The sequence below is a fragment of the Sitophilus oryzae genome, unplaced genomic scaffold (assembly GCF_002938485.1).
Source record: "Sitophilus oryzae breed Bouriz unplaced genomic scaffold, Soryzae_2.0 scaffold_810_pilon_pilon, whole genome shotgun sequence".
NCBI classification, from domain to species: Eukaryota; Metazoa; Arthropoda; class Insecta; order Coleoptera; family Curculionidae; genus Sitophilus; species Sitophilus oryzae.
This window is the reverse complement of record NW_022147429.1, coordinates 7,027,180-7,048,607: the sequence shown is the minus strand read 5'-3', so window position 1 is coordinate 7,048,607 and position 21,428 is coordinate 7,027,180. Positions and strand designations below refer to the sequence as shown.

The 21,428-nt window shown below is 31.9% G+C and overlaps 1 protein-coding gene across 4 annotated transcripts in view; it reads left to right on the top strand.

Annotated features, from left to right (window-relative positions):
* LOC115888961 (probable beta-hexosaminidase fdl) overlaps positions 1–21,428 on the top strand; it is a 172,353-nt gene that overhangs the window by 46,087 nt on the left and 104,838 nt on the right. The window contains exon 1 of one of the 4 annotated variants that reach the window (XM_030908854.1): positions 5,599–5,620. The exons of 2 other annotated variants lie outside the window; for them this stretch is intronic. Coding sequence is in view for 1 of the 2 variants with exons in the window: in XM_030908852.1 (XP_030764712.1) it covers positions 21,367–21,369 (3 nt within the window). In the remaining variant the exon portion in view is untranslated. Of the gene's footprint in view, positions 1–5,598; positions 5,621–21,215; positions 21,370–21,428 lie in introns of those variants that run through there. One more of the 4 variants, XM_030908852.1, reaches the window with a different exon arrangement.

Here is a 21,428-nt window from a genome sequence, read left to right as displayed (position 1 = left end):
ATATACGTGTTTAAGCGTTTTTTCGGAAACTTGACCGTTTTTTAAATAATAAATATTGTAATATTTGAGGGGTGGTTTCACCCTCTTGAAAGTGGAATTTCGAAAAATCCCTTCTTATCGAACCTCTACACCCTAGAATCAACCTGTATGCCAAAACTGAGCTTCTTACGTTGAGTGGTTTTAGCAGGATCGTGATTAATCAGTATGTCAGTCACTTAAGGATTTTATATATTAGTATAGATTATATGGGAAATGTAATCGATGTTTGGCCAAGCCAACTGGACGCCGTCTTTTTTCGATCCTATACGGTATCTCCAGTCCATTTACTGGCAGATTGAGGAATGTTTAGGAGGGGAGTTAATCACCGTGACCATATACAGATCTATTTTGTGTTCCCCTTTCTTGAGTTATAACGAGTTATAACTCATCATACAGTCTCAGGGCTTTAACAAAAGTCAGTATCTGAGACGGCCTCACAGAGGCCAGCTCTCCATCCTCGACATCAGTCGTACCAAAGTTCATGGCACGAATGGTCGTCGACTCGGCGCACTCAGTGATAAGGTGTTCTGGTGTTTCCCCAGTTTCCCCACAGAATCTGCATTCGCCGTTATTTCTTAGCTTCAGTCTACTGAGGTGTTCGTTGAATTTTATTATTTTTGGTGTTCCTGATAGAAACCCCGTGACAATCCGAAGATTGTTTTTACTTAAATCAAGGAAAGCCTTTGATTTTTCTCAGTGAAAAAATTCCTCAGAATTCTGAGGAATTTTTTCGTGTGTCTTAGACCGTTGGAGGAAACCCATTCCAGCTTAAGGATGAAGTCTTCCAGATTCTTCAGTTCCGCTTTCAGTTGGTTCCCGCTTAGAAAACAGAACGATTCTGGTCCAGTTAGTGGAGTTTTCGCTCCTTTCCTAGCTAGATCATTTGCTTTTTGATTGCCTTCTATCCCTTGGTGAGCAAGCACCCAGAGTAGGAGGACTTTATTGTCTTTGCCTAATTCATCCGTCCATTTACTTACAGGCTAGTCTTTTTCTCTATTGCCGCTTTTACATATACAGGGTGATAAGTGCAAATGTTTTTCAGGGCTGGTAGATCTCGATAAAAGAAACATAATATTTCCTCTTTAGCGTTTTTCAAATAAATCCAAAATTACCGAGTTATTTCAGTTTGAAAATTTCCAAAAAACAATATTTTTTGCTAAAATTTTGAATTTTTCTTTCCTGTAAATTTAATCTACTACCTATATTGCCATATTATCAACAAATTATGTTTTTAACTAAAAAAAAATCCAAAAAGTTGTTCAAAAAATTCCAAATGTTCAAAATGTTCTTTCGATAACAAAATACCGTATTATCGAATAAAAACGGCGTCAGAGATGGCTATGAAATGACAATCGATGATATATTTCCCATATAATTTTACATATAAAATGACAGCGATATTCATTTCATAGCCATCGCTGACACAGTTTTTATTCGATCATATGGTACTTCCTAGTCGTGTTTCTGGGGTCGAAATTACTACCCCTAAAAATATTTGCTTTTATTTAAGACTTACCCTGTATATTCTGTTTGGTAACATATGCACTAAAATTATAAATATAAAGACATAACTATTGAAATAATGTCAATGCAGAAAAGATTTTTATATTGGATGAGTAGGGTTCCAATTCAATTAATAGTGCTTAAAGATTTCTTATAGGATTCATGACTTTCAATTGTGCTTATGTCTTTAGGAAGGTGAATGTAAAACTTCACACTCATACAATACATATACTGGATTTTTTTCAGTTAGGGTGAGACGATGATAGCTCCCTTACCTTATACTTGCTTATTTCCTCGGACCCTTTTTTTGCCAACCAAATCATGTTAAATATATTTTTTTCGGAGGTGCCTGATGGCATAGAGGTTAGGTTAGTCTATTGTATAGTTATGCTCTCGTCTACCAATCTGAAGGTTGTGGGTTGAACTGAATTCTATAGCCGGCATTTCATCAGCTGACTATTTTAAATACAATAAAAATAATGTGGGTACCTAGGTCGACTCAGCCTTAAATGAGTACTTGGGATTCACAATCCTGAGGTAATAAATAATAGGCGGTTGAAGCGTAGTGCTAGCCACATTACCTTCCTTGTATACCGAACGGCTCTAGCATAGCAAGCAGTACCTTGCTACTACTAGCGTTAAACGCTATATATGGAAGCTATTATTATTATAATTATTTACCGATTTTTTGCACTTTCTCAGCCGTAGCTGGAAAACTTTTACCTACCCCTTATCTGTCTCTAGTGTATGGGGTTAGGCTCGGACGTATCGAAGTAGAACTTCATCGTATCTCTTTCCGCCCAAAACTTTCTCACTATATGGCATGTTTGCAATAGTACTGCTTTCTGCATAGTTGTTATGACTGCTGGTTGTATGTGTAGTTTATTTAGGTTGTTTGGAGACTCTGCGGAATTATACCTGTTGCCGAGATGATTATAGGAATAATGCTAACTTCTTTTTAATTTCCATACATGTTTTATCACAAGCTAGATTCTCATATTTTATAACATTTTCAGATTCTGTCTTCTGCAGGTTGTAGCTATTCGGGCAAGCAACATCAATTATCTTTGCTGTTTCGGTCTCTTTATTTATCAGCACATTGTCGGGCCTATTATAGTCTACTGTTCTGTGGGTGAGAATTGGTCTGTCCCAGTATAGAACATATTCTGAAGATTCAAGGAGTGGTTCAGGATCATATTTGAAATATGGTGGAAGATTCTTCTTAAGTTTAAGGTTGTTGGCCATGGCCATCTTTTTGAGTGAATATTTTTGCTATTTGGTTGTGTCTGCCTAAATATGCATTAGCAGAGAGCGCCGAGCAACCTGTTGTTATATGAGTAATTGTTTCTCTCTATTATTACTATTATTTATCAATTATTTTATCAGTAGAAATTACTATGCTTAATATTGATTGTTTAAGAACAAATGGTTGCCATTTAAAATATTACATGTCTACGAAATGTTTCTAGATTGAAACACTTTTCTAAAATTCAATTAAAGTCAACCGACGCAAACTACAAATTGCATCGGTGTGATGTTTTAACGAAATAAAAATGCGACTAAAAAAGCAGAGCATTTTTTCATTAACGCCAAATCGCCTTAAGGGAATATAAGCTCCGTGGACGTTTAGGCCCGATTAAAACTTTTAACAAGAGCTTTTTGAAACACTAGCCGTTTGCCAAAATTGAAAGCGGAACTTATTCGCTCGACGTAAATATTTTATTGGAAAGCTTTTTATTTATTCATCGAACATAGCGGAGAAAGTTGCACAGTTCTTAAGGAACAGTGAATAACTATAAATATAATTAATTAATTAATGTTACAAATTAATGTAAATGGTAATAACTACCAATTTACTTGTAAATTAGGACACGGGCAATACAACTATAGTAACATGTATGTATTTAAAAAAAAACTATTTCAAATTTTTGTCTAAACCTGTACAGGGTGTCCAGTTTTGGTTGAAATCATACGGTATCTCCATTATCAGTAAAAATATAGGAGGATGCGGTTTGCACAAACCTGTCCCACTTTTGTGTTAAATAGAAGATGCCGTAAACAAAATTTTCATAACCTTCTTCATTTCTGAGCAACTTGGGACAACCCCTGTATCTCCGATATTGTGTTTAAAGCCCATTAGTTTTTGTAAAAACTTTTATTTTTTATGTAAGTTACTTTGAAAAATCTAAAAACAAATTGAAGGGGAAGATTATCAAGGATAAATTTATTGTACAGGGTGGGTCAAATTCGACGCTTTTAAAGAGAAATACCCTTTTCTATAGTAGATAGACGAAAACTAATATCGGTGTCTGGACCTCAATTATTATCAAAAACATGATGGTGAAACCGCACATGGATATATATTACCGTTTCGGAGTTACGGATGTTCTATTTTTATGAAAACATTTCCAAAGCACCCTTTTTACGTAGAATTTAATGGTTTAAGTATAATTTTTTTAAAATTAATAATTTAAGAGTTATCAACAGAAAAATTGATTTTTTTATTTGGGACGCCCCGTATATTTTTAATTAAAAAAAAAGAACTTAAAATTACGTTTCCAAAAATATAGCTCACTTGATATTTTGTTATAATCCCCTTCGAAATACAGAATTTTTAAAAGTTCGCCACTTTTAAATAGTAGGCTTTGAACGCCTTATTGATGATCTACCCCTAACGGAACTAGAAAACATATTTTTCCAGCAAGACGAGGCACCACCTCACAACGCTTGAAGTTATCAGCTAACTATTGCAGCCAATTTCGAGAACAATTGATTAGCTAACCAAGATCCCAGCCGTTGGCCGTTGAGGCCGCTGGACTTAGTGCCTATGGATTTTTATCTTTGCGAAAGAATAAAGATTCTTATTTTTAAATTGCCTGTATAATCTAGACAAGAATTAGAAGTACTTAGCGGTTATGCAAGGGTATCTTTCACCCCAACAAAATATTCCTTATGTTTGGAAAATATTCTCGAAAATAAAGACAATTTAAAATTCGGTTACAATTCGGAAATAGATTGAAGTTTTGTGATTACAGTAATATATAATTTATATAGTTTTGAAACAATTTGCTCGCTAGTTTATGGCAAATGCTGAAGCTCTGCAAACCTTAATCAAGCCTTAATCAAAGCATGTGTTTTTGGAATTTTGAGTGTGGCTTAACACGACAGGATCGAGCTAAGCCTTTTATTTCATATAGTTTTTCAGGCAGATTTCTGAAATATAATATATATATTTCCTTCAGCCAAACACTCGTTTTACCCGACCCCTGAGAGCAACCCGAACCGTACAGCGTAATAGACTCTTAAACCATTAAATTCTACGTAAAAAGGTGCTTTACAATTTTTTTCATAAAAATTCAAAATTTTCCATAGCAAAAAAGTTACAGTGATTTGTTAAAAATACTCATTTTTTAAAAACACCCCGTAATTCATAAACGGTAACAGATATCGACGTGTGGTTATCACCATCATGTTTTTGATAAAAATTGAGATACAGACACTGTCATTAGTTTTCGTCTATCTCCTATAGAAAAGGGTGTTTCACTTTAAAAGCGTCCAATTTGACCCACTCTATACATCTCTAAATTTTGAATGTTAGAACGAAAATAATTCTCATTATAATTTGAAAGGCAGAAAATGAAATACTATACGACACACGTCCATTAGGTCTTATTACAGTATCTATATTGATTTATATTTATTTTCCGGTTCTCCGGTAAGAAATAATTGTAGTTCCACATTCCCCATCCGAAATAATAATGTACCTTACTTTTTAGGAACATTCCAATCAAAATTTCCTTGCGACTTTCAATATCAAAATAAAATATCTCCACTACCACATCCAATACGATTTCCTTTCAAAAATTTCCATATCCGTTCGAAAATTTAATAATGTAGCCGACATAGAAATTGCATGTAATATAATCGCTGTGTGATTTGATGTTTTTTATTATTCTTCAAGGCCGTTCGTAAGTCTAATTTTCTTTAATTAACCAGCCCGAGGAGTCAATCATCATTTATTTTAGTAACGCGAAACAACTTAAAATAATTTATATTACCGGGCTGTGTTAGAATATCGGTAAGTTTATTAAAACAAATTTTATAAAAGTTCTAAAGCATTCTTCCTATAATCTGTAATACAGATATGAAATTTGAAAAAATACCGTTCACAGTATGTCTCCTGATCGTCTTTACAAGAGGAAATACTTTTTTTAGTAACATTTTCAGAAAAATGCATTTTTCATAAAAATGTTCGCTCGTTTTAAAATGGTTAATCCGATTTATACTTTTAAAAATTTCCATACCGTATTAGAGATAGTAAGAGAAAAAAACATGAAAATACATATGGTTGAATTTGTTCTAAAGCTTCGTTCAGAAACTCAATATTAGTGGAATAAATCAGTGGTTTCAATTAGCGTAGAAGTTTGTTCGCCTAATTTTAATGTGAATTCAGAGTGTCATGATTAGTGGTAGTAATTTTCAATTAGTGGAAAAAGTTAACCAATCTTTTACTTTTCCACTGATTATACTTCAAAATTTGCGAGGAATGTAATTTTGGCCTTTGATTATCATCACATTATTATCCGTCATGAAAAATTTGGTTAGAAATCAAAAGTTTATTGTTTTATAAGCTAAATATTAGGCCTTCTCTATGGATACAACAGACTACCGCAAGCTCTTGCTACGAAATTTTATTAATTTTAATTGTGTAAAACGTATAAAGTGTAATAAAATTGAAACCACTAATTTATTCCACTAATTGCAAGGCTCTGAATGAAGCTTAAGTACTACAAATTTAAAGGGCGTTTCTATGGTAATATCATTTCAATTTCATTCTTTGATAGAGGATTTTATCTATGCATATCATCACCTTTTATCTATGCATAGAAACGCGTTTTGATTTTTAGGACCTTCAAAAATTGAACTATATTTTCATGTTTTTTGTATTGTCTCTAAATCAGCAAAATGTTAACAGAGTTGACACAAATGTAAGAACTTGGCAAAGCTGTTTCCGATACGCTTCAAGGTTGATTCTCAAATTCTCACTATACCTTCCGTTTCCATTCCATATCCATTCCATATCCGTTCCATATTTTTATTGTATTGGCGCTATACGTAAGCTTTCGTTCCGTATCAGTTCCATACTTTTTATTGTACAATTTATATCATTACGAAAGTTTTATTTTAAGGATTTATGTCTTTTGAAAAAGGTAATAGATTTAATTAAGCGACGAAATAATAAATAAATATCAGCAAAATTTTTACAGTACAAATGTAAGAACTTGACAACGCCGTTTCCGATACGCTTCAGTCCATCCGCCAAAAAATGTATGGAAGGAAAGGATATGGAACGGAAGGGAAACAGAACGGATAGTGTGTGCATTGTCATATTCATTTACATGATATAATATTTTATGTAAGCAGATAGGAAACGGAAGGTAGCTGATACGGAAGGTACGGAGAATCAACCTTAGAAGGGATTACACATTTTAGAAAAAGCATTTTTTTATAGAGAATGTTTTTTACAAAAAGTGTTTCCTCTTGTAAAGACAATTCGGGGACATACTGCAGATCTGCGTCTGAGAATCTTAGGGTACAAACATAGTATAAGGATGGAGGCAGGTTTCTGCTTACCGGCAACCAGCGCCGTCTCAGGGTACCTATTCTTGAGCACTTGCATCTTCAAATATCGCTCGCATCCCGCATCTCCGAAAAAGCCATATAACAATACAGGTGATGCGTATACGCAAAGTTGCGAACGATGTCAAGAATTAAATAGGTACCCAGATCGGTGCCGACTACCGGTAAGCGGAAAACCTGCTTGCACTGTGTTTCCACACTTAGACTAGAAGTAATAATTGTCGAAGTCTGGAAAAAAGCTTCTTAACATTTTTCATCATTTATTTCAATAACGCAAAAAATGATGTGTAATGCACATGTGCAATTTTATTGAGGTGGCAGAAAAGAATTACTGAACAGATCTGCATCTGAATGATTATATCGTGTCAGGAAGCTTTCTAGATTTCTTCTATTTGAGTATTACATTTTGACCTGTTTTTATGTGAATTTTTAATTAATCTAATGTCTAGAGGTCGACTAGACTGAAATTAACATCAATTTTAACTTCAAAGGTCGCTGTAACACTGTTTTTTATTTTGGTCCTACAGTATGTGTAATATAGTTCTTTTTGTAAAATACAAAAAAAAGTTAATGTAGGTATAGACTGGGTGCATTCTCCGCCAATGCTGCCACCATCGGAGAATATCGTAAACAACTGGTATATACAAATACACGGGTTTAAATAGCGAGTATACGAAAAATGTATTATTTAATTATTCTAAAAGCGTTAGGAAGTATAATTTGTGAAAATAAAAAAGTAAATATTTTGATATCTGCAGAAGGTCGAACTTGTATTATAAGTTGTTATTCCAGCTAAAAAGACTTTTTAGATGAGTTCAACTACGGTAGCGATCACAATTTTACGCACCGGTCTTGCTAGTGCTATATTGCAATAATTTTTGTGTAAACACTAGTCTGAAAACCAAAATCTCAATGCAGGCATGTTTAATTGTTTCTGCAACTTTGAAACGCGATTATTCGGAAACCTTTTTGGACAAAAAGCAACAAAGTAGGGTATCACTGAAAAGAGAATTAAACGCCCTTTAAAACAATGTACCACTTGATCCCCATTCCCATTTAAGATTGTAAGGGGACATCTACCCGTTCTAGGAGGTTGAAAGAAAAATGCTAAAATATTCTTTTAAAGTGTCCCCCTTACAAATAAAATTGACGTGTCTTTCAGATTTTTCATATTTTTAACTGCAACAAAGATATTAAGGGTGGGAAGCTTTAACATTGACATTTTTGTTTTTGATCAAATCGGTGTGAAAAACTGTGAAGCTATAAAATATGTTGTTTCGGGAGAGTTGAAAATCCGGAAAAATTGAGTTATTGAATGTTATTGCACCCAACAACACCCTAATTACGCTCTCTTTTATGCGTTGACATTTTTTCGTCAATTTTATTAACATTTGAAATTTGAAACTGTCACATCATGACGCTTAGTTTTTTTTCACTTATTTTTTACTACCCGAAACAGCGTTACATCCATAGACTTAAAATAAAATAGTCTATGGTTACATCACACAAACCTCGTACCTGAGTGTTTCATAATTTCAATAACTGCACTAGTAAAAAAGCAAAAACTTAAATATTATGACAAAAACACGATTTTAATATTATTTCAATGTGATCGACATAAACGGTAACGGGAGTGCGTGAAATACTTTATACCCGGCACTTCGAAATTCTGCCGTTGGAGCGCTGCGGAAATGATACTTCCTAATGAAAACTGATATTTGGTTTAAACTCCACAGACACAAAAAATGTTTCAGATATTTTATAAAATAAGTTATACGACACATGTACTACAAACAATATTTATTAATCAAATCCATGTTTAACATCATTTTAAGCCTCATAAGTAGTTATTAAAAACTAATATTTCGTCCAGTTAATTTCTATATTCTTATATTTTTATAGAAAAATTAATACAATATATAAAAAAAGCTATATGCGTGAATTGTATTAAATTGTACAAATCTTTCACAAACATAACAAAAAAATCTTTGTATGTCTGCAATAATCAATGCTCAATATATCAAGTAGATATTTTTACGTGTTTTTATCTAGTTGTCACTCCAAATTGTTTATGATTACATTAAATATACAGTATGTTCCCGGATTGTGTTAACAAGAGAAAAAACATTTTTATGTATTAAAAATGTTTGCTCGTTCTAAAATGGTTAATCCCGTTTATACTTTTACAAATTTCCTTACCGTTTTAGAGAAATTTAAAAGAAACATGAAAATATAGTTGTTGAAGTCCTAAAAATCAAACCGCGTTTCTATGGTAACATAATTTCGTTTTCAACCTTTGACAGATTGTTATTGATAGAATTTTACTTAACGTCAAATTTGTAAAATGTTATCTTCGGATACGGAAATGGTGATAATAGTTATCGGAAAATGTGATAATTTAACAACAAAAATATGATGTTAATCAATATTAATAATAACCATCTATAAAAGAATGAAATCGAAATTATATTACCATAGATAGGCGTTTTCATTTTTAGGGTTTTCAACCAAATTTTCATGTCTTTTGATTAATTTTCTCTAAAACGATATAAAAATTTGGAAGAGTATCAAGAGAATTAACCATTTCAGAACAAGTAAATTTTTTTACAAAGAATTCATTTTTCTCAAAATGCTAATAAAAAAGTTTTTCCTCTTGTAAACATAATACGGGGACATACTGTCTATTTACAATATCATAGTTCATAATTTCACATATTTATTCAAAACTCTAAGAATGTAATAGGTATATTTAACTAAAAATAAGAAGAAAATTATTTCTCTAATTTATTTTTGATCTTAAATATACCAGTACCACAGCCCATTCCTTAGACAGCCAGTCGAATTACGATCATTTACATGAAGCTTTGTTTATCCACTTAGATATTCGCTTGTCTTATGTTATAAAACAAGCCGAATTGTGAGCTCCATTGAAGCTTTCATTATAAAAACTATATAGAATGGTGATCCGACATGCATGTGTACAACAGGCGCGGTAAGTAAAGCTGAAAATCTCACGAAGTCGACTAGCTGTCTAATGAATAGGCTGTACCAGTACAGAACCAGTAACAGAAATACATATTATACTTATATATTTTAAGGTCAAAAATTAAGAACCTGTATGAATTATAAATTATAACATGTGCCTATTTAAACGATATCAATTAGACTTTTAGTCACCTAATCGAGGGCGTGATTTTTAGATTTATTGTTATCGACCATGGACATATTCGACGCCGGGCTGACTAACTGGAATTTAAATTTCCAGCTGAGTATTCAGGTGGTAGGTCTGCTGTAAAAATGTGAAGTTGTCACATTTATTTATTTACTTCTTCACATTGTTTTTTTTTCTGGCGAGTTTGAAATAAATGAACTATGTTGTGATATTTTAAGCTTAAATTTTTTTTACTAACAGACCTAGCAATCGAAAATTGTTCTTTTTAGAACCTCTTATAGTGTACAAGATAGCTTAACAGTCGTTGCAAAAAACTCATCGCAACCTTATTTTAGTAAAAAAAAAAGAAAGCGGTAGTAATGGCCCTTTATGTCCCTTAAATGTTGTTAAAGAGGTGCATTTTGTTGATGTAAATAGTAACTGTTTATATATTTATAATTAATTTATTTTGTTTCTTAAAATACTTTGATTAAAAGCAAATATGTAAAAGTGGTGCCGCTCAAGCTTAATCACGTGACTAAAAGTTTATTTGGTATGATCTAATATATTAAATATAATACTGAAAAGAGATGTTTTAAATTTATTTTGTATATATTATTAATAAACTCTTCTATAATAAAACAGCAATTGCACATTATGGTGTGTAATCTGTATTTTTTATTAAATACATTTAACAATATTTACTATTTTTAATAAATTTAATATCTTAAAGCTTTATACAATTTTGTTTTCGTTTTAAAATAATATATTTTTTTAAATTATATTCTATTTATTATTTACAAGCCTGCTAGAAAAAGGATATTTATATATCTAAAATCTTACAAATATCTCTCCCCTACAATACAAATATTATTCAATTCCTACGACATTTTTTCGTATGAAATATGTATTAACAAAATTGACTAGACAACACTAGAAGAACAAGATTATTACATACGAAAAATCACAAACCATATGCTTTGAAAGTGATTACACCAATAATATTTTAAAGACAATTAAATAAAATATTTATAAAGAATTTAATCGGCTCATCAAATACCAAGAATTAATTAATACTTCTATCAATTCTGAATATTTAAATAACAATTGAATTGTTATTATTGACATGTAAATATTATTACTAAGCGTGACGTGTATAAAATTGATTTTATTTGTTATTTTTTTAGAAAACGCGAAGACCTATAATTATACTTAGGGAAATTAGTTATTAGATAATATTTAAAAATAAAAAAAAAACAAGAAAATGTTTTGAGACATTTTTAGTTTGTTTCAGACAAACTGTTATTAAGAGTAACCGGCACGAAAAACGGGCACCTTAAAATTTTGATGCACTTTAAAGGTTTATATATTGTTCTAATGGACCGATTTTGATGATCTTTTAAGCAATGTGTAGCTAAATTATTTGACTTTTTAGTATCTTTTTCTAAATTAAAAATAAGAGTTCTCATCTATCAATTGTACGAGGGAACACAAAATGTTTGTGTTCCCCCTCTGTGAGATGCTGTATTATTTTGGTGGAAGTTTGGTAACCTAACCTAACCTAACACCTTCTGGAATATGTTAAAAAAGCAAGGAATTTGAAAATCATTTTATCATCTAGATGCATCTTTTCTTCATAGTTTATTTTGTGGTTCATCTTAATAGCTTTTATTTGTTTCTTGATATTTTATTTTTTGGTGCATCTTAATAGCTTTATTTTTTTTTTAAATATTCGCTTTTGAAGAAGACACTAACATTTTTTTGTAATTTTTACATTAAAACTCAAGAGACTTATAAAATAGTGTTTATGATTTATGTTATGTTACTGTTATTGAAAAATCAAAACAAATCAAAATTATTATTGTCTTTTGGCTGTTGGGCAGTTACTCTACCAGAGATGGTTTCAAGTCCAGAAGTTAAATCCACTATAGTTGCTTTACTTGAAGATGATAGAGATTTAGGCATGCACGAAGTAAAGTGCAGTCGCTTCCTCGACGTAAGTTCATATGCTAGATGTCCAAGAACCTTCGTATGAATTTCAACAACTTTGAATGGAGACAATCGACTTATTTTAAGTTTATCACAGTGAACGAACTGTGAGAATAAAAATAAAATTAAAAGAGTCAAATCATATGTCAAGAAGGCCTGCTTCGGGACCACAACTTACTAGACCTGTTGTCTAGGGCCAAAAGCAAAAACATGGTTTTATCGTAAAAATTACGAAAAAATGTTAGTGTCTTCTTAAAAAGCGAATATCTCCAACAAACATAAAGCAATCGAGATGAGTCAAAAAACAAACTATCGAGAAAAGATGTAGTATATGATAAAATGATTTTTAAATTCCTTCCTGTCTTAACATATTTCTCAGGTTGTTTTAAACTTTCACCAAAATAAAACATTTTGTTTTCCCTCATATATTGACAATTGGAAACTTGCATTTTTAATTTAGAAATAGAAACTAAAAAGTCAAATAATTTAGCTACATATTGCTTAAAAATCATCAAAATTGGCCAACTAGAATAAAATATATCAAACTTTAAAATACATTAAAAATTTGAGGTGCCCGTTTTTCGTGCCCGTGAGTGTAGTTAACTAATATGATACTAAAATGTTAAATTTTTATCAATTACTGAATAAGTGAAACGGTTCCTTTTTTCCTATACAGACAACGTTTTACTTGATAACGTTTTCACTGAACAGGTAAAAGTAACAGGTATTAACACCGCTATATCAGAGAACAACAACCGTAGTTATACAGGGCTAAAAACATGTAAAATAGAAAGACTATACTGGTAGTGCGTTATATCTTGACTGAATATTTGATACATTAAACATGAATGGTTGATTGAAGAGGTATATAATTTCATCGTTTTACTTATCCCCGTTTATTTGCAGTTGGTAGTACAGTTTAAGCTCCAGCAGTAAAAAAACAGTAAACCACGGACATGTGTTATAAATTGATAAATATTTGTTCTATAATATATTCAATTTTGAAATTTACGAATTATATTAATTTACATGGTGACTATATGAAAAGTTTCAATCGAGAATATATCTTAGACAAAAAATACAAGATCTAAGATGACAATTTGGGGTATTGAAGGTAAGGCCTTACCTTCCCTGCTTTCCCTTACTTACTTCCTTACATTCCTAGCTTTCCCCATATGGGAGTCTTGTCTAACTGAAAAATTACCAGTTTTCAAACATGGATATCTCAAAAAATTATCGTCTAACTTGTTATTTTCTTATAATACTGTAAAGGGAAAGAAACAAGCAACGATATACAAGATAAATTTGGTTTGTGTCTAAAAAAGCAAGGGGTAGGGTGAAGTTGGTCAAAAAGCACACTGGTTCTCCATCTAATCGATATGTATTTGATTATATCTTCCTAATGGTATATTATTTAGTCTAAAGCTACATTCAGAACCTCGCAATTAGTGGAATAAATTAGTGGTTTCAACTAGCGTAGAAGTTTGTTCCTTTAATTTCAATATCAGCAATGTAAGCATTCAAAAAAACAAAATTTGTGGTATACATTTTCAATTAATAGAAAAAAGCTTCATACAGAACCTCGAAATCAGTGGAATAAATTAATAGTTTCAATTAGCCGTAGAAGTTTGGTCACTCAATTTTAATGTAAGCATTCAGAACATCATAATTAGTGGTAGTAATTTTCAATTATTGGAAAAAGTTAACAAACCTTTGACTTTTCCATTAATTATACTTCAAAATTTGCAAGGAATGTCATTTTGGCCTTTGATTATCACCCGTCAAGAAAAATTTTGGTTAGAAATCAAAAGTTTATTGTTTTATAAGCTAAATATTATGCTTTCTCTATGGATACAACAGACTACCCCAAGCTGTTGCTAGGATATTTTATTAATTTTAATTGTGGTTTTTAGACATTGTGAATGATCGTAAACTAAAAAGTATAAAGTGTAGTTGAAACCACTAATTTATTCCACTAATTGGGAGGTTCTGAATGAAGCTAAATTATCAAACTTTTAGCTTTTCCACTAATTATAATTCAAAATTTGCGAGAATTGTTATTTTGGCCTTTCAAAAGTTGATTGTTTTATAAGCTAAATATTAGGCTTTCTCTATGAGTACAACTGAAAATGCAAGTTGTTACTAGGATATTCTATTAATTTTGTGTATTTTAAATGTTATGAATGGTCGTAAACCTTTGTCGTAAACTAAAAAGTATAAAGTGTAAGTGAAACCTCTAATTTCTTCCAGTAATTGCAAGGTTCTGAATGAAGCCTAAGAGATGTTCTCGATTGTCAATTTAAGTATTTTCAAATAGTTACGCATATTTATAAATATATTATTGAATCATATTTTGCCGCTATTATTAATTTCGGGAATTACTAATTGAAAAAATACGATTGAAGCATGAAAAACACAAGTGGTACCTAAATCTAAGACATTTACTGCCTAGTAAATATCTTGTTCCTCTATATAATTAACTCTAAATTATTTCCTAGATTTATCCAAAAAATTGTTGTGTATATCATGCAAATTCCGTCCAGTGGCCTTCTATAGGCCTGTTTATATTCCGTACCGCCGCCTCGTAAGAAGGCAGTCCAGTACTGTCCGACGACTTGACGTCAGTTTTTTTGTTGCTGGGATTGCACCACGCTATCATATGGCGGTGGCGGCCCTGGTGTTGGACATCTGGGTATTTCCCGTTCAGGATAATCCTCCATCTCTACTAATCTCTGAAAATAATTATTAAAATCAAACCAAACCAATGAGACTTATGAAGAAATCCGTACCAATAATATAAAGGCGAAAGTTTGTATGGATGTTTGTTACTCTTTCACGCAAAAACTATTGAATAGATTTTAATGAAACTTTACAATAATATCGCTTATACATTAGAATAAAACACAGGCTATAATTTATTAAAGATATTGTGTGAATTGTCCAAAATATAACGATAAGTGTCAAGTAAGTAGGAAAAAAGTCTGCTATTTGCGAGCTAGTCTGGCATGCGCTGCACCTTTAGAGTTACACGTATCCGGGTGCGTCTCAAAAGTGGCTCACCCTATAACTTCTTTATTTTTTCAGATAAAAAACGAGGTTTGGTATGTTAGTATATGACATAAATTAGGACTGATTGACGTATTCAATTATTTTTGATTACTTCCTGTTTCACCGGAAATAACTTCAACTTTTGATTTTTAAACGACCCTCGGTATACCGGGTGCGTCTCAAAAATGGCTCACCCCCTATAACTTTTTTATTTTTTCAGATAAAACAACGAGATTTGGTAAGTTAGCATATGACATAAATTGGGATTGATTGACGTATTCAATTATTTTCGGTCACTTCCGGTTTCACCGGAAATGACTACAACTTTTGATTTTTAAATGACACCCTCGGTATTTTTTTACTTTATTCGATAGAAAATGACACTCTGAATCGAATGACATATCATATGTCAATTTTTGACATAGTCACTCAAAACAAATTCTATTTTAAATTCCAATCTAGAGTGCCATGGCTGTGTCAAAAACACTAATTTTTAATCAAGAAGCCTTGGAAAAATAGATTTGATCGTCCAATGTTTTTAGTGTCTTGTCCTGGCCGGTTAAAAGATGCCCAAATCGTATTTTTAATCATATCTCATTTTTTCAAATTGAACGAGGGTGGCTCATTAGCATATTCGGAAAAAGCATTTTTTACGAATAATTTGATACCACATACTTGGTATTTTGAGTCAAATTGTTGTTATGAACCGCATGTTACAATTTCAAATAAACCATATGCCGAAATGTCAAAAGTTGACATATGATATGTCATTCGATTCAAAGTGTCATTTTCTATCGAATAAAGTAAAAAAATACCGAGGGTGCCAGTTAAAAATCAAAAGTTGTAGTTATTTCCGGCGAAACCGGAAGTGACCGAAAACAGTTGAATACGTCAGTCAATCCCAATTTATGGTCATATACTAACATACCAAATATCATTGTTTTATCTGAAAAAATATAAAAGTTATAGGGGGTGAGCCACTTTTGAGACGCACCCGGTATTTCTACTTTATTCGATAGAAAATAACACTCTGAATAGAATGACATCATATGTCAACTTTTGACATTTTCGCTTAAAAACAAATCGTATTTTAAATTCTAAAGTGCCATAGCTAGCTGTGTTAAAAACACTAATTTTTAATCAAGGAGCCTTGGAAAAATAGTTGATCGTCTAATGTTTTCTTGTCCTGACCGGATAAAACATACCCAAATCGTATTTTTAATTTTATGTCAATTTTTTCAAACGGAACAAGGGTGACTCATTAGCATATTTGGAAAAAGCATTTTTTGCAAATAATTTGGTACCACACACTTAGTATTTTGAGTCAAGTTGTGGTTATGAACCCTATATTACAATTTCAAATAAACCATATGCGAAAATATCAAAAGTTGACATATTATATATCATTCTGAGTGTCATTTTCTATCGAATAAAGTAGAAATATACCGAGGGTGTCATTTAAAAATGGGAACAGGAAGTGACAATCGAGTAATTAAAAATTGGTGCAGCATTTCTTAAATTAGATAAAATCGGCTTGTCCAAATCTATTCGAATTTGGCATATGTATTTATCATACTCAAGGGCATCATATTTAAGGGGCATCAAGTCTTTATCATACCCAGGTAGAATGAAAAATCTTAGATTACAGTTGAGGATTTGAACCTTTGGTGATACAACATGAAAATTAAACACTAATTCACCACAATACATCAAAAAACTTTAGTTTTGCACTATGTTAGCATCATTAGCAGATAATTAAAACTAGTATAGATAATTAGTGTTTTATTTTGCAAATAAAATATCTGTTTACGAGTTCGCTCAAAATCCCCTGTAGTAACTGAGGATCAAATATTTAGCCACTTCAATATTTGTACGGGGTTTACTATGTTTCCAACGACGATGCACCACCAGTTACAGTGCTTAAACGCCTTGGGAATAGCAAGGTACAACTTTCTATACGATAGCTGGTAGTGTACTAAGAAGAGTGTGGTTAGCTGGAACTACGCTGCAACTGTTTTTTATTACTTAGGATTGTGAGTTTTAAGTATTAATATAAGGCTGGGTCAATCTAGGTTCGTAAATTAATTTTATTTTATTAAAAATAACCGAAAAGTTGGCCGCAGACTTGGAACCAACCACCTTTAAAATTGTTTGTGCTGTGCCTGCACTCCACCGGGCTTAATAGTCTGTCCTTTCATAGACCTCGATCTTTAAATGCGTGCGTGTGATTGCGTGCGTGTTACGGTGCGTTACATTCCAAATGCTGTACCTTATATCAGTCAGCCTCAGTGGCTAAATTTTTGGCTGAGCGAAGAGATTTTACGTTCACTGCCATCGAACGTCATGCGCACAACTTTTGTCTTTTCCGGGGGATTCGTGACATAAACTTTAAACGTAAACGTTTATTAGAGTCAGTAGTAAATTGAATTACTGTGGAATAATTCATTAGATGAATGCTTAGTTGGACATTCCAAGTGCTCCCTACTGTTGAGTGTACCTATTTCTGCTATTGGTATTCAATACTTTTTATTCGGACATCTTTTCTTCAGACTGAAGAACAGCTTTTTATAAGTTTTATATTTTTGCCAATAATATTTAGATTTATATTCTTCTGATACAGGTTATAACCGTTAGAATTTAAATTAAAATACGTACATTTGTATGATAATATTTTTCTATGTTTTTTCTTAAAATCTGTTAAAATCCCTTCTTTAGAAATAGTTAAAACTAGCTTAAACAATAAAAAAGTAATATAATTTGAATCATTATTCGAGATACCTACCTACGCTATATGCTAAATATCTTTATCTACGTGTATGTTTTTATCTACGTATATTCCTTATTAGTGGAAAAGATAGTAAAATGTTCATGTCAGATAATCAAAATAAAATCAGTCTTACTTTATTCCCATATGTTAGTAAAATGTAATTCTCTTTCTTTGCAGACTATAATAACTCTAATTGAGATTATATTTTTAATCAATTGAAAGTAGCTTTCCAAATTTCCTATTTTTCGGTCATATTTCTTCTTTGTTTTTTCTTATTTTTGTAAAAGTGTTTATTTGTTATTATCTAATGTACCTATCATGTATTTATTATCAATCAAAAATGCCTAGTACCTAGACCTACCGAAAATTGCGATCTCGAAAGTATCGTAACGACTGTAACGGGAACATCAACGCCAACAGCGACCGATCAAAACGCGACGGTACGTAAAGGTTTACCAGTTCAAGTTACCGCGACCGACCAGAGATAACTACGACCAACGAAAATTCGATCCTATACGAGCGCTCCAGAAGTCGCACGACCTCTAGCACTGGAGCGAAGTATGTCGCGATATTAGGTTACCGTTACCGTACATCTCTTCGCGGCAGACGAAGCGGTCGAGTTACGTACTTACCAGTTCCAGTTACTACTATTATTGGCGACCGACGCGCGACGCGACGCCGACGAAATCGCGACCCTAGGAACGCGAGGGCTGGAGCGATAAACGGCGCTATGCGGTTGCGGTTCGAGCTAACTCCAAGAGCGATTATAAATTATTTATTTGCAAATTATAATTATATAATAATATTTGTTTTTATTATGACCGTCGTTCTTCAGTAACAGGTTCCTAATTCGTTGTGGAACGCGACACGACGTTACAAAAAACTCACAGATTTCGCAATCGCTGCAACCATCAAAGACAGTGGAAATGATAACACCACATATAAAACATAATTAACGTTATATATTTGCAGCTAAACTTGATATAAAAAACACCATTCATAATAATAATAACTAATAATGATTAGAAGAAAAAATAAACATGATTAAAAAAACAATTAATAGAGGGTAGTTCAACATTATTTTGTTTTATTTTAGGTTAGTTTAAATGTTTAAATATTCATAATCTATTTTATAACACCTTATAAAAATAGCCGTGATTTTTCATGCAGATACTTTGAAATTAAGTAAATATATTATATCTTTTAATCCTTAAATCCTTTCTAAAATATATCAATACCTAAATAAAAATATCGTTTCATTACAAACATCATAAATAATAATTGTCAAAACCCAAATCAAAAATTACGAAAATAGTACTGTTTTGTAACGTTTGCAAATATCAATATCAATCTATTCAATTTTATAATCGCCCCCCGTAGCATAGTCGTCAAGTAATATCGTCAGGACTAACAAAATTAAACCTCGTATATCGCCGAGAGTTTCGTGCTTTCAGACCAGTTCACCTAAATTAGGCACACGCGCCAAAGTTTTGATGCTTTAATTTGGTCGACTGTGCGGTTTGGTTGCTGACGACCTTGAAAGAAAACTCGAAATTCGGCCCTCATATACGAACATAAACATTTCCAATGTTAAAAATACCGCTCTAAAATCGCGTTACTCCGACACATCACTACCAGGAACGTGCCCATTAACTGAAATTCCTATATTTGGCTGTGTATTATTCGGCGAACAATAACAACAAAGTCACAATTTCAAGTCGTCCGTTTCGTTCTGTTGCCTAAAAATATACGGCGTCGTATCGATATCGTAAGAGGTTTTTTGCCTCCGGTACTCTATCCGGGCCGTTTCAGGAAACATACACACACTCACACAAACAGACTCCCGTCCTAGCGCGCCGAATACTTATTTTTAATCCGCCCGAGAATACTTTCCGTGTTTTGCAAAACGAGAATAAAATTGATGGCCTGTAAAAGCCGAGAAAGAAAACTATAAAACGAGCGACCCCGTTTGAAAAATGAATTAGGAAATCGAAATATTCCCACAAATTGTCGTAATTCGTTCGAATATTGAATTTAGTCCCCAACAAACTATTGGCTACAGTTTTTTTTTTCTAAAGTAACAAATTTAAGACAGAAAGCTTCATTCAGAACCTCGCAATTAGTGGAATAAATTAGTGGTTTCAATTAACGTACAAGTTTGTTCCTCTAATTTCAATGTATGCATACAGAACGTCTAAATTAGTGGTAGAAATTTTCAATTAGTGAAAAAAGTAACAAACTTTTAACTTTTCCACTAATTATAGTTCAAAATCGGCGAGGAATGCCAGTTTGGACTTTAATTTTCATCCGGCAAGAAAAAATATGGTTATAAATCAAAAGTGTTTTGTTTTATTAGCTAAATGTTAGGCTTTCTCTATGGATACAACTGATTACCGCAAGCCGTTGCTAAGATATTCTATTAATCTTAATTGTGTTTTTTAGACATTGTGAATCATTATACACTAAAAAGTATAAAGTGTAATTGAGAACACTAATTTATTCCACTAATTACTAGGTTCTGAAGAATGAAGTTGAACAAGACATAATCAGTGCAGTCATTAGCGATACCTTGTGTCTTAAATATTAGCCAACACTACAATCAATATAACACATTTTTTATGTTGGCATTTACTTCTTGCATTGTATTTTTAAACAACAAACATCCACGGCCGCAAACAAAAAAAAATACATTGTTGTTTAAAAATAGAATGGAAGGAGTAAATATCAACATAAAAAATCTTTTGACAAGGAAAGTTCTAAATATTTTTTTCAATTTGGTATTACATCGAACAGTTACTGTTTGGGTCAGCTCGCTACTATTTTTAAGAACTTTTATATAAAAAGTTTATTTCGATGTATATTATTGTAATAAATGTATGACATTTCTATTATTTGATTTAGATATTCAAATATTTTAGTAGTTTGATAAATTTAAAAAAAATGTAAATAATGTAAATAACGTATATTTATACGAATGTGGTATGTTCAATACTTAGTTTATTTTACATCATGCTATTTTATGAACTTTATATCGAGCTTTATATTAATACGAAGAATAAAAGTTAGTGTAATTTTGAACACTCAACTAAGTAGTTTTATTTCAAATAATAAATACTATGTAAATTATCACAATTACATGTATTTTTTAAATATTCTTGTGTTCCCAATGACCAATGACACTAGTTTGTAAGGCCTTATTGTGCAAACGATGTTGTTTTGTTAATTAACCATGGTAAGTTTGTTTTTATACAATTTCAAAAAAAAATATTATATATATTTTTAGAATTGTCC